The 23,765-nt window shown below is 41.7% G+C and overlaps 3 protein-coding genes across 3 annotated transcripts; 2 read left to right on the top strand and 1 right to left on the bottom strand.

Moving 5' to 3' along the window:
- Positions 1 to 1,054: 1,054 nt before the first annotated feature.
- On the bottom strand, positions 1,055 to 10,875 carry eme1 (essential meiotic structure-specific endonuclease 1). The gene is made up of 9 exons (XM_028969522.1): positions 10,738 to 10,875; positions 9,265 to 9,881; positions 8,507 to 8,634; positions 6,272 to 6,361; positions 5,566 to 5,687; positions 5,248 to 5,392; positions 4,069 to 4,184; positions 3,026 to 3,215; positions 1,055 to 1,231 (listed from the first exon to the last, which is right to left on the bottom strand). Exons 2-9 carry the CDS (start codon positions 9,854 to 9,856, stop codon positions 1,055 to 1,057), a joined length of 1,560 nt encoding a protein of 519 aa, XP_028825355.1. The 5' UTR covers positions 9,857 to 9,881; positions 10,738 to 10,875.
- Positions 10,876 to 10,918: 43 nt separating this feature from the next.
- mrpl27 (mitochondrial ribosomal protein L27) lies at positions 10,919 to 12,729 on the top strand. Its single transcript, XM_028969521.1, has 4 exons — positions 10,919 to 10,975; positions 11,054 to 11,182; positions 12,218 to 12,285; positions 12,395 to 12,729. Exons 1-4 carry the CDS (start codon positions 10,936 to 10,938, stop codon positions 12,599 to 12,601), a joined length of 444 nt encoding a protein of 147 aa, XP_028825354.1. The 5' UTR covers positions 10,919 to 10,935; the 3' UTR covers positions 12,602 to 12,729.
- Positions 12,730 to 18,633: 5,904 nt separating this feature from the next.
- LOC114768296 (M-phase inducer phosphatase 1-like) lies at positions 18,634 to 23,632 on the top strand. Its single transcript, XM_028960502.1, has 13 exons — positions 18,634 to 19,109; positions 19,211 to 19,290; positions 19,394 to 19,436; positions 19,741 to 19,843; positions 19,955 to 20,068; positions 20,172 to 20,255; positions 20,343 to 20,525; positions 20,620 to 20,706; positions 20,833 to 20,895; positions 20,977 to 21,041; positions 21,254 to 21,539; positions 21,833 to 22,047; positions 23,626 to 23,632. Exons 1-13 carry the CDS (start codon positions 18,904 to 18,906, stop codon positions 23,630 to 23,632), a joined length of 1,536 nt encoding a protein of 511 aa, XP_028816335.1. The 5' UTR covers positions 18,634 to 18,903.
- Positions 23,633 to 23,765: the final 133 nt, after the last annotated feature.

Here is a 23,765-nt window from a genome sequence, read left to right on the forward strand (position 1 = left end):
CTCCCCATGGAACAAGCCACCTGCTCAGTTAGTTAACGTCCATCCGTTTCACTGCAGAGAGTTGGCAAAGTGAGGGTGCTGAAGAGGGGAGGCGGTACGCAGATCATCTCTTAAGCACATTTAATGGCTCGTTTCCCTGCTCCTTCTCAGGCTACAGAACTCCAGCTTCCTTGGTCAGGTGCCACCGGCTAATGCATTGGAAATGGGACGTTTCCTGCCTGGCTTGGAGCACAAGGCTCCGGGAGCGATTTTGGCCCCAGTAAGTGACCAGGTTGCAGTTCGGGGGATTGGGGAGAAGGACTTGTGGAGACGAGGCCAAAAGAAAGAACGGAGAGGAAGGATGACACGGCAGGTGGGTTAGCAAACCGCTTCATCCCCCCTTTCGCCTCTCTCTAGAGTTTTTGGTCGGGGACTCAAAGTTCATTTGACAACATTTCCTTTCAAATTATCTTTTTCTATGTTTTTTTTTTTTTTTTGGTGCAACGAATAAACAAAAACTCTTTGTCTGATCTTTCGAAAGCCATATCATGCAGGGAATGCAAGAATGGGATGATTCCTTGTTTTTGTCTCTCGACGATGAACGTCTTATCAGTCGTGTCACAGCAGGGCACTGGATCAATGTAGATGGTAATGAGGATAACTGAAAGCATTCCATTGTTGGTATATGAAGAGCTTTCTCACTTGCACGCAAAAAACCTATTCAGCCAATGACAAAGGCGCACTATGGTAGGAAGGTGTTTTTATTTATTTTTTTTTTAATAATAACCAATTGACTAGTACAGTCCTAAGGCCCAAAGATTTAACAGTTTATTATGTCATTATTTATGTGGGACCTTTTAAACCACTGTAGCCATGAAGTACGAGACTAAAGATAAAGTAAGGTTTCCTTACGCAAAATAAACAGTCTTAGGCTTAATGAATATAAATCAATGCTTTAATATAAAATATTTACCTTAATGTGCAGGTAATCAAAAGCTTATTATATACATCAACAATAAAACAATGATGACAAGATCAATGCAGATGGTTTGGGCAAACGAATAATCTCACACATTTAAGCAGTGGAATCCAGGGCCTGATGGGGGTCTGCTGATGTCATCATGAGGAAGAGGCGCTTGGATAACTCCGGACCAACCCTGCGAGTCGTGGAGGTCACGCCTTCCCCGCGGCGAATCAGCATGTCCGACAGCAGGGCCACTCTTTCGCGCTCGGAGGCGCACTGCTTGTACGCCTGTGGAGCGGCAGTGGTGTTGAATAGTGTCTGCAACACTGGGTGCGTAACACCATTATGGCCTGCTCATCTCTGCATGTTTGTGTCTGATGTGGGTCTGCGGTATGTTTACTCATCATCGTCTGCAGCCCAGCGAGCAGAGACAGAGACGAAAAAAGTCGAGGCGCATGCGCCCATGAATGTACTTCCACTCACTTTCCCTGATAAAGCGGATGTCAGACGCTGAGAATATCACACATAGAGGGAAGGGCCGACATTGAGAAATGGAAATGAGATGGGTGCAGGTACAGGTATGGGGGTAGTGAGAGAGCAAAGAAAAAAAAAAAAAAAAACGAGTAAAATGTGAAAAAGAGGAAAGTGGCACAAGAAAATGAACAAAGTGTCAATCAGGACAAAAAGCTGAGTGAAAGAGACAAGACAACAGAGGTTTGTGTCTATGTCTTAATACAATAAGAAACTACACTGCTCAAAAAATAAAAGGAACACAAAAATAAGACAACCTAGATCTAAATGAATGAAATATACTCGCCCTTTACATATTTGAATGTGCTGATAACAAAATCAACCAATAATTATCAATGGAAATCCAATTTATCAACCCATGGAGGTCTGGATTTGGAGTCACGCTCAAAATTAAAGTGGAAAAACACACTACAGGCTGATCCAACTTTGATCCAACAATACGTCCCACTGCCAAACTGGTCATGCTGGAGGATGTTGCAGGAAGCAGAACGTTCTCCATGGCGTCTCCAGACTCGTCTGTCACGTCTGTCACATGTGCTCAGTGCGAACCTGCTTTCAACTGTGAAGAGCACAGGGTGCCAGTGGCAAATTTGCCAATCTTGGTGTTCTCTGGCAAATGCCAAACGTACTGCACAGTGTTGGGCTGCACTACACGAGCCACTTGACTGGGTTGTAGACTCAGTCTCATGCTACCACTACAGCGAAAGCACCGCCAGCACTCAAAAGTAACCGAAACGTCAGCCAGAAAGCATAGGAACGGAGAAGTGGTCTGTGGTCACCACCTGCAGGACCACGCCTTTATTGGGGACGTCTTGTAGATTGCCTATAATTTCCACCTGTTGGCTATTCCATTTGCACAACTGCATATGAAATTGATTGTCAGTGTTGCTTCCTAAGTGGACCGTTTGATTTCACAGAAGTGTGATTGACTTGGAGTTACACTGTGTTGTTTAAGTGTTCCCTTTATTTTTTTTAGCAGTGTATAAATTAACTACCATAATCTACGTAATTTAAGAACATAACGTCTCATTTAAAATGGATAGATTTAGTTTTTTCTGCTCCTGATGATCAAACAAATAACCTAAGGTAAAAAATGTTTTAAAAAAAACAGTATACTTATTTGCAATTTGCATATACTCCAGAATGCTATGAAGAGTGATCAGATCAATTCTTGAACCGGCAACCTTCTGATTACGGGGCCACTTCCTTAACTGCTAGGCCACCACTGCCCCCTAACTGAATTGTTAGATTATGACCAAGTTTTTGGATAATCAGTCTTCCGTAGATTTCTCTGTGCCTTGCTCAAAAAAGGGTCACATTACATTTGAGTTAATTTAAGGTCCTGAAATGTTTCTGAACTCATTCAGCATATTATAGCAAATACAATATGCTCATAAATTAATTGAATTCCTTATTACAAACACAAACTTAATCCCATTTTAAATGAATCGAGTATAAACAGACCAGGCTGCATACTGTTTGACATCAAAGTAGTAGTGTATGCATGCCTGCTATGTATTTATGTGTATACGTGTGTGTGTTCCCACTTACCCTGAGTAGCAGCTGAGGTGATGGGTAGGTGCTGAGAATGGCACTTGCCATGTCTGGACTGACTCTGTTCAGCTGCTGGATCTGCCTCTTCCACACCTGCAGGAGTCCGTTCCCCTCCCGGTCCACCCGGTGGCCCCCTGCCCACTCGTTCTCCACGAAGAAGCCAAATGCCGTCTGCTCCCGTTCACGCCTGCGACACAAACACATCAGTCACAACCTCTAAACACAACAACAAACACAACAAACTCTACCCAAGGAGACACTTTAGTGTTTGAAAAAATCTTTTGACAGCAAAATAAGCTACACACATTCCCACTCGTGTCATCATCATTTTGATGGCACAAAAACTGTGCTCAGATTCTACTTCAGTTGTCAAATGCAGCTTAGGAGCGAGTGTTTTTTTTTTTTTTAAGAAAGAAACCAGTAACTCCAGCTCTCTCTCCAAATTCACATGGGAAGTGTGCATTGAATTTATGAATGGCATTCTTTTACAAAAAAAAAAAAAACTACAGTTTAAAAGCTCTGGGCTACTGAATATGTACTTGTTAAGTGCGTTTTCATTAATATTGTCAATCCAAGCTCATTATGTCACAGTTCATTTTTCCTGGGCTGTGCAAAATCACAGAAAAAAGCACAACCCGAATGTGCGCACTAAATTGATACTGGAGTGCAAAATTAACACCGATTGGAGATGGACAAGAAAAGCGAAAAGCCCTATATATATTTCCTAAATATGTTTTTGTTGGGGGGTGGGGGGCAGAGGGGGGTGTTCGCTAAGGTCACCAAACAGGCCAGGAACGCCCCCTGCTGTCAGTTCTTGCACAAGCAAAACTCTGGGACTATAAATTGTTGTAATTCAGTCTGTGGCCAAACTACAAATGCATGTTGCCCTATGCAGCACTTTTCAATGAAAAAATAAGCTTTTGCTACAAGTGACTAAGCAGGGGCAGAGGCTCAGCAATCAAGTCTGTTATTGCTCTGCCTACACCGCAAATTACAGAAATGTACCTTTCCAAATTGCTTAGAATTGGCCACTTGCTTACTTGAAGGGTGCCTCAGCCACAGCCTTGGTTGACATGGCAACATAGTCGCAGAACTCCTTCCAGTTGGACACAAAGCGAGCTTGGACGCCAGTGTGGAGCTGGAGGTGCACTAGTGACTGAAGGTGGGAGGACAAAAAAAAGTTCAGTTGAAACATCGTCCCATTCTCATTTTTCTCTTCTGATTATTTATTTTTGAAAATTGATTAAATCTCCATTGACCACATGATGGAAGTCAACTTAATGTTTTGGGAGAATATATAGCAATATACACTAATAAATGTATTTATAATAGTAATACATTAATTTATGTGTATATTTTTTGGGAAGGGGGGGTAAACTGTAGGAACATTTAAAAACACAACACAATTATTTTCGTAACAAAGTGCTCACATGATCTGTAAAAACATCCTTTAATAGTGGCTGTGTAGGACATTACGTTACCATGATCACCTGATATCATGGAAAGTTCTGATATCCCTTCTGATATGACACCGGGTACTTAGACACATGCATAATTGCATAAAACCCTTACACCCTTTCATGATTTCTCTTATATTTATTTCAGCATAATGCAGCCATATACCCACAGTCACCAATTATTTTTTCTGATTATTAATCCTTAATCAGGTTCACCGTGGCTTCTATCGTGAGATGGATTCTGGAGAGACAGGCAGCAATGCACATAAAAACTATACAATCAGTACCATGGTAAGGCAATAATCTGATGGAAACGAAGTGTTTATATTAATGTTTGCTTTTCATGGAGTGATAAGTCTGATGGAATGAAATCCTACATAGCATCCAAGTAAAGTAAAGCTTGTCCAATTTATTAAAATGCAATCTGCAAACACCTGATAGCACTTTTGCCAGTCAGTTATTACAAATGAGATGGAAAAAATGAATACATTGTAGCAGAATGAAAAATAAATGAATGTTAATGAATGCAAGATGAATAAAAGGATATAATCGGAATTCAAATATTCTGTTTTAACCTTTACCAAAAGATCATAAAGCAAATGAAAAGAGCTTTTAATTTTTATCTAAAGCTGTTAGATTTAGATTTTTTTTTTTTTAACATGGGCCTGCAATGTGGCAAGAGCCCCTGCTGATCTAGGAAACCTATATTAAGCCTTTTTCTTCGTGTTTAATAATGTAGATAAGTGAAAATGGGACACTTGCCTCCTCCACATCCACCCTTGAGACCTCTGGCAACGATCCTCCCCAATCCTTCCTCTTCCTCCCTCTGCCTGCCCCCACCTCGGACCTCTGGCTATCCCCCAGCACGGCTTCACGGAGTTTCTTCTGGCTCTTCGATTTTTGGGACCTGCAGGCACAGTGTACCTTGACCTGTATTTTCATTGTGGTGCCACTGTTTTTTTAAATGAAACGGTGTGCTGCAGCGTGAAAATATGAATGGTCATTCTTGAATAACAATAGACTTGATTGGGTAGGGCATGGTATAAGCAGCTTTAACAGTTTTGACTAACATGTACTCACTTAAAGTACTTCTCTATGTCCATCACTACCAGTGATGGGGTCTGGCTGCTGTTTCCATCCAGCATTTGTGTAACCCAGGAAGTCAAAGATAGGCCAGCCTCTCTCAACGCATTCCGCTGGTCCTGAAAAACATTATAAATCTGTCTGATCCAATCACACCTGACATGCCGAATAATCATTAAGCCAAAACACACAATTTACCCCACATCCTGCCTTCATATTGACACATTCATCATTATTCTAGATCTTTCCAGGCAAATAGCAATTTAAAAAAGCGAGATGTAGTCCATGCACAAATGAGGCAGGAACTGCTTACATTTATTATTTCATGTGACCGTCCATGTATATAATCATGAGTGTTTTAAATGATACACTAGGCACGATCAGGCAACAGATTAAGCATTGATTGTGATATAATGCATATCAACTCACATTACTGTGCTATGTGACAACAAAAGTGAAAACTAAGCTGTCCTGTCTAAAACACACCTGTGTAATGTTCCTGTCACAAAGACCCATTTGAATACTCCAGGCATTAAACAGTGCGCCTATCAATAAAAATGATTTTTGCAAGCAGTTAAGTGTGTCAGATGACAGTAAAGCGCACAGGTCTGCCAGCTGGCACTGCGCGTAGACCAAAGCTGAGTCTCGCAGCGCTCAAACAAAATAAAAAAAAAAAGCACCTGAATCCAGGTTTGGCTCCCACCTGGCTGCTACGGTGAACCATGATGATGAAGTCTTCCATGGGCACATGAATCACTGTGTGAGGCTCCGCAACGCACGCCGGCTCTGCCATCTGAAGATCGGTGGGAAAGGCGATGAAGAGAATAGTGTAATAAAATAACATTCTGGTGTCAGGTAGATAGGTAGGTAGTTAAATTCTTTATTGATCCTGAGGCAGATTGACTCCCTTGGGGATGGTTGCAGCCCACAATGCTTAATTTCACAAAACAAGAGTTAAGAATTAAAAAAAAAAAACTGAAGAAAAAAACATTAGAAACTGAAAATCTTTTGTATAAAGGCAACAGTGACAATAAAACAGTAGAATTCCAAGTGGTTTCAAATGAGAACTGTGTGAGTAGAAACTGCAAGGAAACACGTTCGGTCATCATTACGTTGCATAAAAAGGGCTTCACAGGCAAGGATATTGCTGCTACTAAGATTGCACCTAAATCAATCATTTACCAGATCTTTAAGGAGAGAAGTTCAAGTGTTGTGTAGAAATAAAGTCCAGCAAGCGCCAGGACTGACTCCTAAAGATGATTCCGCTGTGGGATCTAGGTGCCACCAGTGCAGAGCTTGCTCAGGAATGGCAGCATTGGTGTGAGTTCATCCAACGTACAGTAAGGTGAAGAATGTTGAGAGGATGGCCTGCTGTCAAGAATGGCAGCAAAGAAGCCACTTCTCTCCGAGGAAACATCATGGACAGACTGATGTTCTGCAAAAAGTACAGGGGAAACTAAAGTCATTTTCTCCGATAAAGCCCCTTTCTGATTGTTTGGGGCTATTCATGTGTGCGGCTGCTTCTCATCCAAGGGAGTGGGCTCACTCACAACTTGCCCACAGCCACGAATAAAGAATGGTACCAAAACTTCCTCCACCAGCAACTTCTTCCAACCATCCAAGAACAGTTTGGTGAAGAAAAAGGCCTTTTCCAGCCCGATGGAGCACCGTGCCATATCGCCAAAGTGATAACTAAGTGGCTTGAGGAACAAAACATTGAAATTTTGGGTCAATGGCCAGGAAACTCTCTGACCTGTGGGAACTCTGCTGACTATGTTTGCATGAATACTTTCAGACCATGTTAAAATGTGAATGGAGTTCAGGTGGAATGCAAACAGCAGGGAAAAGAGTGTCATCGTGACATGGCAGCTTCACTGTACTTTTGGGCAGTCGGTTGTGCAGTGGATTAAGACCAGACCTGCGTTTTCATTTTACTAGCCTACCCTGAAATCCCTGGCCAAATTCTGGTCCATTGCACCGTTTCACAGTGCTCCTGCTCCTAGAGCACCTCATGTCTCGTACAACACAGTGTTGTTTGGGGTGGAAATACTCTGGCTGGTTTAATCAGGAGCAGGGTCAAAAACACACGAGTCTACGGTCAATGTTTTACATGGTTAAGTACTACCATCCTGTTACAACAGCTTTGTTCAATGGTTTACATAGATTCAATGTGATATTGATTTGACCACTAGAGAGCAATATTAAACTATTCTATTCTGCCTTGCCATGTTGTGAATGGAGTTCAGGCGGAATGCAGACAGCAGGGAAAGGAGTGTCATTGTGATATGGCAGCTTCACTGTACTTTTGGGCAGTCGGTGGTGCAGTGGATTAAGACCAGACCTGCGTTTTCATTCTACTAGTAAGGGACTTTTTATTTTTGGGTTTCCTGACCTCAGTAGCACCTTCACAGATCGGGATTCAAACCGGCAACCTTCTGATTACGGGGCCGCTTCCTTAAACGCTAGGCCACCTCTGACCCATCTGTTTGCACGGGTAACTTCTATGACTGTTCAACCTGACTAGGGGGTTGACATTTAAGGTGGTAGTAGCCTTATACTCTATACTTGTAATAATATGTATCTGCTGGATTTCGCATTGATTTACCTTGACATTTTTGCCCTTATTCAGAGCGAGTTACAAAGAGTAAGTACAGGAACAGTCCCCCAGGAGACACTGGACACACATTGGTAATAAGCGGTTTTGAACCTGCGAGGTTAACTGGTTCATAGGCGAGTGTCTAGCCCACTAGGATAGCACACATATCGGTCATTATATGTTGTCCCAGGAAAAAAAAATATGCAGGATGTTTAACGGAAAGTGTTTGTAATAAAGGGGTAACATATTCTAATTCAAAATTTTATTTAGAATTCTAAATCAAATTCTAAATATTAATTCTTTTTGACAGCGTTTGAGCATGTGCTTGTGTGTGGTTCTCACCTGTGTGTTGGGAGACCTTCTGGCCCAGGTGATGCTGCGAGGCAGCGGCTGTTTTTCGATAGCACAGCAACAGCCCAGCTCTTGCAACGACGTCAGGAGGGCCCCTCCCCCTTCCAGCTGCAGCAGCGCTGCAACGGTACATCAGTGTATGGTTAGCTGGGATAAGCCTACCCTCAAATCCCTGGCCAAATCCTGGTCCATTTCACAGTGCTGTTGAGTGTTTGGTGTGAAAATACTGGTTTCATCAGGAGCAGGGTCAAAAACACACGAGTCGACAGTCAATGTTTTACATGGTTTAGGAATACCCTCCTGTTGCAACAGGTTCAATGGTTTAAAAAACATAGATTCAATGTGATATTGATTTGACCACTAGAGAGCAGTATTAGACTATTCTGTTCTGCCTTGCATTTTGGGGATAATCATAAGTAGTAAATCATGTCAATAACAAAAAACAATATCCAAGAAAATCTGAAATAAAGGGTATATATTACATCCAAAATAAGTACATATAAACACTTTTATTCTATAATAACAGGGTCGAGATGGGAATTTGGAAATTGAATGGATAGATAAATGTATTCATTATTAATTAGTGGGTCATTAGTGAAAGAAAACTGTGACTTTTTAACCCACAATGATCTTTAGAAGAATTTTAGAATGCCCTAGGGTGTAAATTACTAATCAAACTAATAATTAAGTATAATATTTGATCAAGCAGAACTGATAATAGTGTGAATTTGTGGATGGACCAAACAGACCTGGGTCTACTGACACCACCATGTATTTAAGGCATTCCTCTGGCTTCATGGCTTTCAGCGTCTCGGCCTGAGTCCTCTTCTCCATCTTCTGCCTCTCCTTCTCTTCCTGCTGTCGCTCTCTCTCGGCCCTCCTCCTCACAGCCTCCAGACGCGCTGCCTCGGTTTCTGCCGTGGTTCTTTTCCTCTTTGCAGGCTGAGCGATGTTCTCTGGACAGGGCGCCGACGTTTCTTTTGGGGCGCGGACTGGGTTGTGTGTGCTGATGTGCGCGTAGCCCTCAGACGGAGCCGAGGCTGTTTTATGTTGGGATGAAAGTGCAGTAGCTGAACCGCCATTTGTGGTGCAGGGGTGGCCTTCTGTCAGGCTCTCCTGTCGCTGCCTGAGCCTCTCGGCAAGCGGAATGAAATCCTCCTCCTCGCTCTCACTGCTGATGAGCAGAACGGCAGGCTTTTCGGCAACGGCTAAGCGGGTGGGTGGCATCTCGCTGTCAGAGCCATTCACTACCAGCAGGTCAGGTTTGGTCGGCAGGCCACTCCTGGGTTGCAAAAAATCAAAAACCGGAAAGTCTTCCGAGTCGCTGGAGTTGGTCGCCATGAATAATAACCGTCTCAGATGTACTCTGGGCAAAGAAAAAAAAAAAAGACATTTAGACAATAAATGAAACTAGGGCATTGCTCTGTACTTATGGCTGGCAGGTGAGCACAAGAACTTGCGTGGTTTTAACGATAAGATGAAAACATGCTCTACCAAATACATACTAGATACCAATTGTACTTGATGCTAAAGGACATGATTCTTTGTAGGGGTGTGTATTGCCAAGGATCTCCCAATACGATACATATTACCATACATGGGTCATGATGATATGGTTATATTACAATATATTGTGATACTGTGCATATTTTCGATATTCTACAGTTCACTGAAAATGTAAAAAACTGAGCTGAAATACAAGATGCTGTGTTCAATCTTGGTGTACGGCATTACATTAATAACAAAACTGGGAACTGAATTTAACTGTATTATCTTAGCATTTTATCACACTGAACTAACAGACAAAAAAAGCTTTACGATACAATGCGGAAGATTGAAAAGAAGATATTTAAGTGCCCGGTCCAGTATAATAAGGCTGGTGTGGTGTTTGTAGAGGACTGAGTCAGCACCATATTTATGTATACAAAAATATCGATATTTGATGTCTCCGAATCGATACAACACCACATCACGATATATTGCTGTATCGATCATTCTTTGCACACATTGTAAATATTACGTTTGTTACGGTAGCTAATCGAATAGATTTACCAATAGAAAACTTTTTTTAAAAGCACGGCAAATTTCTATTGTTTTACCGACAGTCGCGCTCACTTGGTGTATTGAATAAATGGAAATTGAACACATTTAACCCCTTCCCATATTTCAAAAACCCACTGGGAAGGAGACAATCCAGTATAGTTATTCCGGCCACAACTCACAAACGAATCTGTTTGTCTGTTCCTCGGTAGCTGATTTCTTTTTCAACCAGTTTGAATTCGAATAAAGTGGTTTTCTATTTAATTAAAATACATTTAAAAAAAACAAGAAAGTCTCCTGTTCAGGCATCTGTATTTCCCGGGGCGGGAAGCGGAAGCCGCTTTAGTGACGCGATATCCGGCGGCCCCACGTGACTCAAGATGGCGGCGCTGGCGTCCTTGGCGCGTCAGACTAAAGCAGGTAACTTTTGCGGTTTAATCGTCGCGGCACTTGTTCGCGCAGCGTGAGAGGTTTCCGGCCATGTGTGTTCTGTTGCAGGGATGCTGCTCCCATGCCCCCCGCCGCTCGCGGTGTGTTCCCGGTTTGCGTCCAAAAAGTCCGGCGGCAGCAGTAAGAACTTGGGCGGGAAGTCTCCTGGACGTCGATACGGCTACAAGTTATTAGACGGTACTGCACCCTAACTGAGGAGATTTTAAACCTACGGGTGGTAGTAGCCTATGAACCAGAAGACCTAGGTTCAAATCCCACTTACTACTACCATTGTGTCCCTGAGCAAGACACTTAACCCTGAGTGTTTCCAGGGGGACTGTCCCAGTCACGACTGATTGTAAGTCGCTCTGCATAAATGTTGTAAATATAAACCTGCGTGTTGGAGGTGGTCGTCATCTTAATGGGACAAAAAATATTTAATGGATGTGGAGGGTGGACAATTTTGGTAAATATTTCATATCTCTTTACACATGCATGCACAGACACTTCCAACTCGTCTTGCCGTTTCTTTTTTTTTTTAAGAAATGGTTTTGCATTCCCGTGCTAAATAATTTGTATGTGAATGCAAAAGTGCAAAATTTTGGCGAGTATTGAGAAAGAAAGTGAAGTGATTGTCATTGTGATACACTGCACTTAACCCATCAGCAGTGTGTTTTGATCAGTGGCACCTTGACTGTCTGATTACAGGTCCACTTCCTTGCCGGCTAGGCCACCAGTGCCCCAGAGTCAATGCAGCTGGTGCAGTATATTTACGGCATTTGCCAGACACCCTTATACAGAGGACAGGGACTGTCCCCCTGGAGACACTCAGGGTTAAGTGTCTTGCTAAGGGACACAATGGTAGTAGGTGGGGTTTGAATCTGGGTCTTTTATGTGTGTGTGTGTGTTATATATAGCAATAGATTTGGTGTGTGAGCAAGACATTGATCAAAACAGATGCGTGATGAGTTGCCCTTCATGTGTTTTCCTTTAAGAGAATTAAACACATACCTCTGTATAGAGGTGTGTGCATACATGCACACACACAGAATTAATATTAACAATTTTTTTTTAAGTAGTGAAGCAGTCAATAAGCTTTTAGTTACAACAGATGCCAGGAAAATAATGCGGCAGGGCAGGAGTTTTTTTTTTAACACTACCTCTCAAACTATATTTGAAGGTACTAAGGTTTACGAATGAAAATATGTATGTAATATTCATTTATTTTTACAGGACACTTTGCACATGCTGGCAACATTTTGGCAACGCAGCGAGTGATGCGGTGGCATCCCGGAGCCCATGTAAGAAATGAATTTATATTAAATTGCACCTCATTTTCCCCCTGAATGTTGAACACTTTATCATGATGGTGTTTATATACACCAACTGATAAGGCTTTTATGTTTGCAGGTTGGCATCGGGACAAACAACACACTATACGCCCTCGAGGACGGCATAGTCAGGTTCACCAAAGAGGTCTACGTTCCTTCACCTCGCAGTCGTGAGGCTTCAGACATGATCCCAAAGTTGCCTAAAGGTGCTGTTCTGTTTAAGACTTTCATTAACATTGTCCCGACCGAACAGAAGAACTGCTTCAAGCTGGTGGACATGGTGTGATCCTGACATCTTATCCCAGAAGTAGTAGTTTTTTTGTTTTTTTTATATATATTCTGGCATGTATTCCTAAACCTGTATGAAAAGTCTACAGTGACTGTCAAATTAAATATTATTTATGTGTAACCTTCTTTTGGCCACAATGTCGCTCTCTACTTCATTTGTTTTTTGTTTTTTTTACTCTTTCAGCGAAAATTCTCACATTCTTTACTGCTTTATGAAATGTTCTCTTCGGTCGTTAACCCTATATAAACCAACTGTACGATTGAACTTAGGAAGTGTAGTTATTGCTCAATGTGCTATTTAAAGAGAAAATAATCCGCCGCATCCAAAGCCCTGGAATTTTGATGTGTTTTTGTATAGTACTATTTACACTAGTACAATAGACTATGGCTGTATGTGGTGCAAAAACACATTCATATTGAATAATATATATTTGTTATGTGCTTTTATTCATATATAAAACTAAATCAACATTTAGAGAAAATTAGAGATCTAGTTTGTTTCCTAAACACACTGTGGGGACCTCACACTGCTGGTTCCAGCATGCCATCACATGAACTTCTGCAGCATACATCATATTTGTTAATACAGGTCTTTAGGACAAGACTTTGCAGAAAGGTGCGATGGATGTCTACGTGAGGGCCTGTCAAAACCCACCAAAACCTAATCTATGTGGCATTGGGCTAAGAAAGAAATAAGGGCTGTTACAGCTGCTCAGTTTTCTGATGCCATAAACTCCAGCAGCCAGAAGAATGAGCGTGCCGGTGACATTTCTTGCATTGAATCTTCTCTTGTTTGAGCTGCTGGTCATCTGGTAGTGGTTGTTCTCCGGTGATTCCTGTTTATCCTCAATAGGAGTTTCCACTTTTTCAAGCAAGGCCTCTTTTTGGGTGCTTCTCACAACATTGGAGGCTTTTTTCTTCTTGAACGCTGCCCTCAGTTCTATGATCCTCTTTTGATGGAGAGCAATAAAATGCTGCTCCTCCATTGTCTTAGCTCTGAAGGTCTTGATGAATTCGTTTTGGAGATCATGATCCTGCTCAGTCTTCCCCAGTGTGTTACTCGCAGAGTCTGAAATGTGGAGCAGATACTCCATGGTGAACTGGGCCATTTTGATGAAATTGGTTATGCTAATGTCTAATGGACTATGGCATTTTCTGCAACACCCAGTTTCGAGGTTGCAGAACGTGATCATGTCCACATGATCAATCATTTTACGGACATCCTTTTCTTTGGCTATTCGGTCCGGGTTGATTTCATTCAATGTATCCCAGTCTGGACGCAGATAGCGGGGCATAAACATGGTGGGCGGAAGATCCGCGGCTCTCGCAAGAATCACTGTGAATAGCTGACCTGTAATGGACCGCGTCCAATTGTACAAATGCATATCCATGTGTGCAGAACTCGACAGAAATTAAAACTGAATTTGACCCGAGCGCTAACTGCAGATGCTTTTATAGTGTTGCGGTCGCTGTGATTGGTCCGTTTAGATTACGTCACTTCCGATAACTGCTGTGATTGGTCAGATATAGAGCACTGTGTTCTTTAGTAACTTTGAGACAGCGCGTCATGTTTGTTTGTTACGCGATTGAAAACTTGCTTGCTGACCATTAAAATTAACATGCAGGTTTAGGTTAAAAGGAATAAATTGATTTTGAGTCCGGACGCGTTCGTCTATTGAAGACGCGGACGAAATTAAACGAATTCCAGCTTTATATCTGTATATCTGTTCATATTTTAACAAATGTAGTTACACTTGCGGGTAAGGAAACGAACCACAGAAGGTTGGCTGTTCGAATCCCGAGCCGCCAAGGTGCCCCACACACGGCTCCCCGGGCTCCTGTCATGGCTGCCCACTGCTCACCAAGGCTGATGGGTTAAAAGCAGAGGTAACATTTCGTCGTGTCACCGTATGCTGTGCTGCAGTGTTTCACAATGACAATAACTTCACCTTCACTAAGTCAAATGTTGTCAAACCTTTCACAACGGACTCGTCTGTTATCAATGCTGCGGTCAAAACGAACCGCAAATAATTAAAAGATATTAACTGAACTACATATACTAACTGTACTACAGTCATGGGCAAAAGTTTTGAGGAACACACAAATACTTTTTTTTTTTCAGTGGTTTTAAATATTTTGTCAGTTCCTGTAAAAAGAACAGATTTTATTCGTACGCTTTTTCAAGACAAGGCATGAACTGTTACATTGCGGCTGTTAATCATATCAGTCATAGTCATACCACACAGTTGTGTAAGTAATTACACTAATGCTATAGAAGAACATTTCGTTTACTAATCAGAAGAACATGATGTGTTTTATATTACTAAACATATCACTTACGTGAGTAACTTTTAGGAACCGTTCATGAAGTATAAATATAAAAAAAACAGCACAAGGTTATTTTGCACATTTTATATCCTGTCAGTGAATTACATGCACTCATGTTATGGAGAAAGTTTATGGCTTAGTGTCTACAAGCAGAAGTGGTCCTGTATGTAATGCTGACCGTAAAAGTGGGTAAACCGTAGTATTTTAATTAAAAAAGAAAAGAAAACACGGGCACAGTGGCCGGAAAACAGAATACACAAACAGAACAAAAAACAAGCAGCATACACATCGTCAAACAATGCATGACGCCTTGTGCTGCCCACAGTCTGACATATGAAGGGTTCTAATCACCCACTCTGAACCAGTGGAAGCTCTGGGTGATTAGAAATGTATTCATGCCGGATTCGGTGCAATAGGCACCTAAGGGGTCACCAGGTTAAGTCATTCTCAGCTGGCTGTGGATCATCTCTGCCAGCTTCTGGGTCTGGACCTTGTCAAGCACAAGTCTTGTTTTTCAGATGAATCTTCTGTTGAATTCCACCACAGTTGCTGCAAATATTGCATGAGACCTACTGGAGCTCGCATGGATCTGAGATTCACCCAGAAAACAGTGAAGTTTGGTGGCAGAAAATTCATGGTCTGGGGTTACATCCAGTATGGGGGTGCGCGAGAGATCTGCAGGGTGGAAGGCAACATCAATAGTCTGAAATACCAAGAAATATTAACTACCTTTTATATTCCCAACCATAAAAGAGGTCAAATTCTGCAGCGGGATGGTGCACCATCACATACTTCCTTATCATATCAAAGTTTCTCAAGGCGAAGAAGATCAAGTTGCTCCAGGATTGGCCAGCCGAGTCACCAGACATGAACATCATTGAGCATGTGTGGGGTAGGATGAAAGAGGAAGCATGTAAGACAAAACCAAAGAATATTGATAAACTCTGGAAGGCATGCAAGACTGCTTTTTTTTTTTTTGCTATTCCTGATACCCTCATAACCTAAATTGTATGAATCCTTGCCAAACCACATGAATGGAGTCAAGCTTATGGAAGTCATACAAGATATTACATTTGGATCTCACAGCCTCACTACTTAATTTGCTGACATATTTTTGTATTTGTAGTAAATTTGTTCAATTTCTGTATAGGCAACAAAACTTTTGTCTTGCCAAAATTTTACCTTACTGCCTCGATTAAATGACAAATCTTTTTTTCAGTGAAACTAATTAATTTTAATGCATTAAACATCATTGGTAGGGTTTTAGCTTTTCGTATGAGCTATTTTTAACACCAATTGATTAATTAACAAGTCAGATTAATAGTAGGTGTTTCTACAAAAAAAATAAGCGACTTTTGTCAGGGACTGTACACTGAACAATAATATAACACAGCACTTATATTTTTGCTCCCATATTTCATGAGCTGAACTCAAAGACCTGAAACGTTTTCTACCTACACATAAAACTCTTTAATCTCAAATATTGTTCACAAATCTGTCTAAATCTCTGTTGGTGAGCACTTCTCCTTTGCCGAGATAAAGACAGCGTGAATATTGCCCTTTAATGAATATTACTTTGCCACCAGCGTGAGTGTAAAGTTAAAAACTGAGTTCCAGGATCAGGTTTACACTATAACACAGTTTATTGCGTTATTGTATACTGAATATCTGATATATCTTTAGTTATAATAAAAGAATCAACCATTCTTAGTCTGTGCTATCAGTTCACCTGTGTAGCAGCCTCACAGAACCATGTCTGCCGTGATAGGAGTTATGAGGCTCTCATATGGCCATAATCCAAGTCATTCGTTTCACAGCCTTATGAGAAAGCCAAGTGCATTTAGTGAGGCACTTCCCCAAATTGCTTCCATCCGCTACATTAGTGTTACACTATAATCCTGCACTGGCAACTGTTTTTGTCATAATAATCAGTGGGAATGTTGCTGTTGATAAGGTTAGTCCCATTATTAGCAGAAACGGCAGTGAAAATCACCACCATGTTTAGTGTCTTTGGCAGGAGTGTCCAGATTTTTTAAAGGAACAGATTTCAACATACAGTATGTCATAACAAAAGCGCTGCCCGCTCTCATTTCCGTTTCCGGGTCGATGTCTCCCGGCTGATCTACCGCTCTCCGGTGGGCTGAAGGTGTGTTGGCCATGACAGTATGGTAAATGTACAGAATCCAATAGATGTCCTATATGTACCATTGCTTATATGACTTAATGGCAAGGAATCATACAATGTGGTTTTTCTTGTTCAAAACACTGACAAGCAGTGCAACACAGTCCTCCAAAATTAACTTTACGGTTCGTGAGCTATGGGGATACGACAATGTTGCAGACTGGGGAGTGGTTTTTAGCCCATCACAGATCCCAGATATGTTGTCCAAGCAGCAATACAAACCGATATTTTTAATACCATACATACATTTACTGGGATCTCTTAATTGACCAGGACATAGTTTCCATCCTTATTCAGAAGATGGGAGTAGCTTTAGGCAGTTCCTCAGACATACCACTGACACCATATTGTTTTCCTTCTTTGTTTCTCAGCAACAATGGAAATAGTTTCAGGATCTCCCTGGAACCCTTGTACCTTCAAAACAGTTCTGCCTTACCAGCCTCCATTCAGCAGGAGATATCTAAACCTTTTATTGAGTACTAACATAAATGATTTCCAATCATAGTGTTCAAACTACTTACAAGAATCACTTGCAGCTCTCAAAATATGTATGGACATGAAATAATACTTTGGTATCCTTTGTATATGTACACATTCTTGGGGTAAAAGTGGTAGTTTACTGGTTGAGGCCTGTAGTTAAACTGTATTTTAATCCTTGGGTGGTTTGCATCAGCTGATATGCATTTTCACACATTCGAAGGGGGCTGTTTGGAAGGAAAACTGTATTGCGTTTTATTAAGAGGTGACAGCCATCATGTGGACAGACTCTTACACTGGTGGTCTTGGTTGTCTCATGCTAACAGACAGAGGTGCTATATTTTAACCACAAACTGGACTGTGAAAAAACTGACAACCTACAAACTGGCTGGGCTGCAAACAATGACAAAGCGTGACACAAGACACTCATAGCACACACATTTATGACATTCCTAAGAGTGGATCAATCGCTTAATGCCCTTACACATGCTTGCATACATCCTCCAGGAGGAGGATGTTTGTGATCAGTGAAACACGCTGGGCACATTTTCTGTTTAAAATATGATACTCGTGTACTCAACACTCTGAAAAACAGAAGACACACACACAGGTTAGCATGCAGATACATATTGGTAGGTCATAAAAAAAATATTTTCTACATAATTTTTTATTCCTCGGTTTTTTTTTTATCATGAATCAAAAATTAGAAATCATTTGCCTATATGTATATTAAAACAACGTTTCTTTTAACTGTATCCTGCGCAAAACCTAAATGTTTGAATTAGCCATTGTGAAATTAAATGTAATGTATAGCGAATCTTGAAAGACAGCGTGTCGTGTTTAAATGAAATGTTTCCGCAACTAAAACTATTGGCTGATGGGCCTGCGTCGGGGTTGGTCCAGTCGCAGCTTGAAACGTTCCGCGGGAAAATCTGTCAATGTTTTTTACGCGGATTTTTATGCACCCAACCCTCAGCTTTGATTGGACAATGGCTCGCACCAGCTGTCATATGCCCGCTTCTGATTGGATGTCGATTCTGTCTGTCACCCCCTCCGCCTCTGCATTCTTCTCACGGTGGTGATTGGTTGAGAAGATAATAACAGTGTCTGCTATTGGTCAGGAGGTTTGCCGCTTCTGGGAGCATTGGTTAATTTGTTTTATTTTCAACTGCTTTGCAATCTGGACCGATAGCGCGCTTACTTCGTGTCGGTTTTCGTCGCCAGCGCGACTTAAACTAATTCACAGGAATTTGCCGCCGATTGCGTCGTAATCTCATTTTCTTGAGACACTGCGTTCAGAAGGCAGATTTGACATGGATTTGTCCCACTGCTGCGACTTCAGCCCGGACAGCCCTCACCTCCGCCACAGGCCTGGCGGAAGAGTCGGATTGCTGGATTTGGTGTCCACGGGCTCCTCGTGTGTGAGGAATCTGTTCTTCTCCCCCGCTGGACCCGTGGACGTGCTGTCCCCCGACAATAATTTGTCCAAAAACAAGAACAACCTGGCAGATCTCTCAAGGTACAGTTTCTAAAGGCTATTAGCCGCTATCCTCGTGTTGTCTTCTATCTGATCGTGTTGGCTTTTCATATAATAGTTAATGCTTCTTTTTCTCTTTTTAGTCAATGTGAAACCCTCAAGCGGAAAAAAGCTCGGCTTGTGAAGATCCCTTCATTTGCTTCTAATGCCTCATCTGATTCAGGTATGTGTCTGTCGTGTGCAGGCAGGCTGGGTCTGAATTTTTATTTCAAATGAGATTGTTTTTTTTTTTTAATGCTGATTTTGCTCTTTATGTTCCTCTCTAGGTGTTGGTCTCGACTCCCCAGATCCAGATGATATGGAGTTGACGTAAGTTTAAGGAATCTGCCCCCCCCACCCCACATCTCTTATGTAGTCAGGTTCATTAAAGTCATGGCTGTCCGGTAATGGGTGGGGGGGCATGGTGGAGGTGATGTACATATCATGCATGTTACACTTTTTATGATGGTCTGCTTTATAGCCCATCCAGTCCATCTTGAGGGGTGGTCTGGTGCGGATATTCATACATCGATGGCTTGTGGTCTGGCACACTTTTCGTGTTGGGCCACCATTGTGTACAGCATTGTGTAATGTGTTTTTTTTTTTGTTTTTTTTTTTTGGTTTTTTTTTTCAGGTTTGAAAGAGCCCTTCAAAAGACCAGTGAGGCTTGTGCTGTTTCACCCCACTCACCTCATTCTTGCAATAAGATGCCCATCGGAAGGATTAATTCCCTACCGGTAGGTTGTCAACCAAACCATGATTATTTTATACAGCTCTATAGCTTTTGTATAGTTTTCTGTTAGGATAGTTATTAGTCAAGTGTAATTTATATGATATATTTGTTGCAGGTACAGCTTATGAGGTTGAGTCCAACTCTGAAGAGGAAAGACCCAGACCCTCAGCGCTGTGGCATCTTTGGTCGTGCACGTGCTCTCAGTATTGCAGACAAAGAGAACGTACAGGTGTGTGTGTCTGTCCAGGGGATTGTATGAGCTAAATAAATGTACTAATGTTTCATACTAAAACAGTTCTGTGTAATCCTTAAAATGACATTTAATTCTTCAGAGTGACTCCAATGTTCCAGTGCGATTGGCCAGTCTTCTCACTGCTCCGCTGGTGACTGATGAACCAGCTGAAGATCCTGGATCGGTGAGACATGCTTTGATTCTTTACTGTTTGATTCTTTTGAATCCTCTGTAGATTCTGACTCTACATCTTTGTCGTCCTGGACTGTAGCCTGTGATTCACTGTCGACCACATGGGCTTTTCCGCTCTCCCTCAATGCCCAATCCACAGGCATGGTCTCAATTAAAAAGGGTGGCACCACCAAATGAGAATACACCTGTCAGAGTAAAGAGGAGGAGGATCTTAGCTGATACATACATTCCAATGATGCATGAAGTCAGACCCTTCCAAACTGTAAGTAATATATAACTCTGTAACTACAGATCCTCAATCCCTCCCCATAATGGACTCATTTATCATTTATCTTTTCTTTATTTTCTTGTCTCAGGTTCAAAGATCAAAGCCACTCTGTCTAACAGAGATTGAGCAGATGCTGGACAGTGAATCAAACAATGTCAGTGGAGACTTCACCAAGGTGAGGAACATTCCCTTGGTTTTTCATGTGTTTATCGAACACCCGTACACATTCTGGGCGTGACCTTACTTTGTTGTTTTCTGGTGGATTGACCTCTTGTAATGTCTGTTTTGTGTGTTTCTACAGCCCTTTGCTCTGCCTACAGTGGAGGGTAAACACCAAGATCTGAAATATATCACTCCTGAGATGGTGAGGTTATAATAATGTGTGTATATATAAGACCCACAACTATTGCATGCAGTCTTTATTTACTGGAATTAACTATTTCAGATGGTTGCTGCGTTGAAAGGCTGTTTTGACCATCTTATGGAGAGTTTGCTGGGGGGGACATTAAGGTAAGAAGTTTTTTTTTTGTTTTGTTTTTTTGTTTTTTTACTGCATGTCCGTTTCTTCACACATTTCAAAACGGGTTGCTCTGCTTTCGCCCCAGAGCAAGACCATTAACCTCACGTAAGCGGTTGACCCTTCTAATTAATCACCGGACTCGGGTGCTTTTTTATAGCTGTGTTTAATTGGCTGCCACTGCACTGCATGTGCTTTCCCAGAGTTCACGCCTGCCTCATTCACAGGGCATGCTTTTGTTTCAGGGGGCGCTGAACCTGCATCAGGAGGACCAAATTGAAGACTTCCTGCTAAAGGCACCTATCGGACCAACGTGTCATGGGAAGCGTGTGGTGGTGGTGTTCCACTGCGAGTTCTCCTCGGAACGTGGTCCCAGGATGTGCCGTTACGTGCGCGAGAGGGACAGAACCCTGAACGAATACCCAAACCTCTACTACCCAGAACTCTACATTTTGAAAGGGGGCTACAAGGAGTTTTTCCCACTGCACCAGGTTTGTATGCACCTTGTTTTATCTGCTTCATGGTTTATTTTTTAATGTTATTATGTGGGAGAAGTAGGGTTCCACTTGTTTCTTTCTAAGCAGTATATTAGCATTCATTTGCTAAGTCCCTTTATTCTCTTTGCATTAGTGAATTAATTTTATTGCCAAGCTCTATTTGATTACTTAAATGATGCAAATGATGCTAGAATAAGACTACAATAAAATAACAATTCAATCTAGCCCACTGTAAAAGTTCAGATATGTTACTTGAATTAACTTTTTATCCCCCCCGCACCTCTCAGGATGCGTGTGAATCCCAGGATTATAGACCCATGCGTCATGAGACCTTTAAAGAGGACCTTCGAAAATTCCATCGGAAGAGCCGGACCTGGGCTGGGGAGTGCAGCAAAAGAGACTTATACAGCCGCATTAAAAAAATTTCTGAGAACAATGTGTTCTCAGACCCACCCACCCCCTCAATATATCTAACCTCCTCATCCCTTCATGTGCTGTGCATGTGTGTGTATTGTTTTGTTTTTATTTATTTTTTTATTGTACATTATGTACAAGGAGTGCAGACTTATTAGGCAAATGAGTATTTTGTCCACATCATCCTCTTCATGCATGTTGTCTACCAATTAAGCATATTAGGTGATGTGCATCTCTGTAATGAGAAGGGGTGTGGTCTAATGACATCAACACCCTATATCAGGTGTGCATAATTATTAGGCAACTTCCTTTCCTTTGGCAAAATGGGTCAAAAGAAGGACTTGACAGGCTCAGAAAAGTTAAAAATAGTGAGATATCTTGCAGAGGGATGCAGCACTCTTAAAATTGCAAAGCTTCTGAAGCGTGATCATCGAACAATCAAGCGTTTCATTCAAAATAGTCAACAGGGTCGCAAGAAGTGTGTGGAAAAACCAAGGCGCAAAATAACTGCCCATGAACTGAGAAAAGTCAAGCGTGCAGCTGCCAAGATGCCACTTGCCACCAGTTTGGCCATATTTCAGAGCTGCAACATCACTGGAGTGCCCAAAAGCACAAGGTGTGCAATACTCAGAGACATGGCCAAGGTAAGAAAGGCTGAAAGACGACCACCACTGAACAAGACACACAAGCTGAAACATCAAGACTGGGCCAAGAAATATCTCAAGACTGATTTTTCTAAGGTTTTATGGACTGATGAAATGAGAGTGAGTCTTGATGGGCCAGATGGATGGGCCCGTGGCTGGATTGGTAAAGGGCAGAGAGCTCCAGTCCGACTCAGACGCCAGCAAGGTGGAGGTGGAGTACTGGTTTGGGCTGGTATCATCAAAGATGAGCTTGTGGGGCCTTTTCGGGTTGAGAATGGAGTCAAGCACAACTCCTAGTCCTACTGCCAGTTTCTGGAAGACACCTTCTTCAAGCAGTGGTACAGGAAGAAGTCTGCATCCTTCAAGAAAAACATGATTTTCATGCAGGACAATGCTCCATCACACACGTCCAAGTACTCCACAGCGTGGCTGGCAAGAAAGGGTATAAAAGAAGAAAAACTAATGACGTGGCCTCCTTGTTCACCTGATCTGAACCCCATTGAGAACCTGTGGTCCATCATCAAATGTGAGATTTACAAGGAGGAAAAACAGTACACCTCTCTGAACAGTGTCTGGGAGGCTGTGGTTGCTGCTGCACGCAATGTTGATGGTGAACAGATCAAAACACTGACAGAATCCATGGATGGCAGGCTTTTGAGTGTCCTTGCAAAGAAAGGTGGCTATATTGGTCGCTGATTTGTTTTTTTTGTTTTTTTTGAATGTCAGAAATGTATATTTGTGAATGTGGAGATGTTATATTGGTTTCACTGGTAAATGAAATGGGTATATATTTGTTTTTTAACTTTCTAATAATTATGCACAGTAATAGTCACCTGCACACACAGATATCCCCCTAAAATAGCTAAAAATAAAAACAAACTAAAAACTACTTACAAAAACATTCAGCTTTGATATTAATACGTTTTTTGGGTTCATTGAGAACATGGTTGTTGTTCAATAATAAAATTATTCCTCAAAAATACAACTTGCCTAATAATTCTGCACTCCCTGTGTATAAAAAGGACATGAGTGGGTTTTATATGGGTGTCAATACCCAGGTATGTTTGTGTGAATCGAGGGTGGTGTTGTGAAGGAGGGGAATAAAAAAACGTCTGAGAATCTTATGTCGTTTCAGTTTCCCTATTTTAAAAGTTAATATAAA

This window comes from Denticeps clupeoides, chromosome 2 (genome assembly GCF_900700375.1).
Source record: "Denticeps clupeoides chromosome 2, fDenClu1.1, whole genome shotgun sequence".
Taxonomy (NCBI): Eukaryota; Metazoa; Chordata; class Actinopteri; order Clupeiformes; family Denticipitidae; genus Denticeps; species Denticeps clupeoides.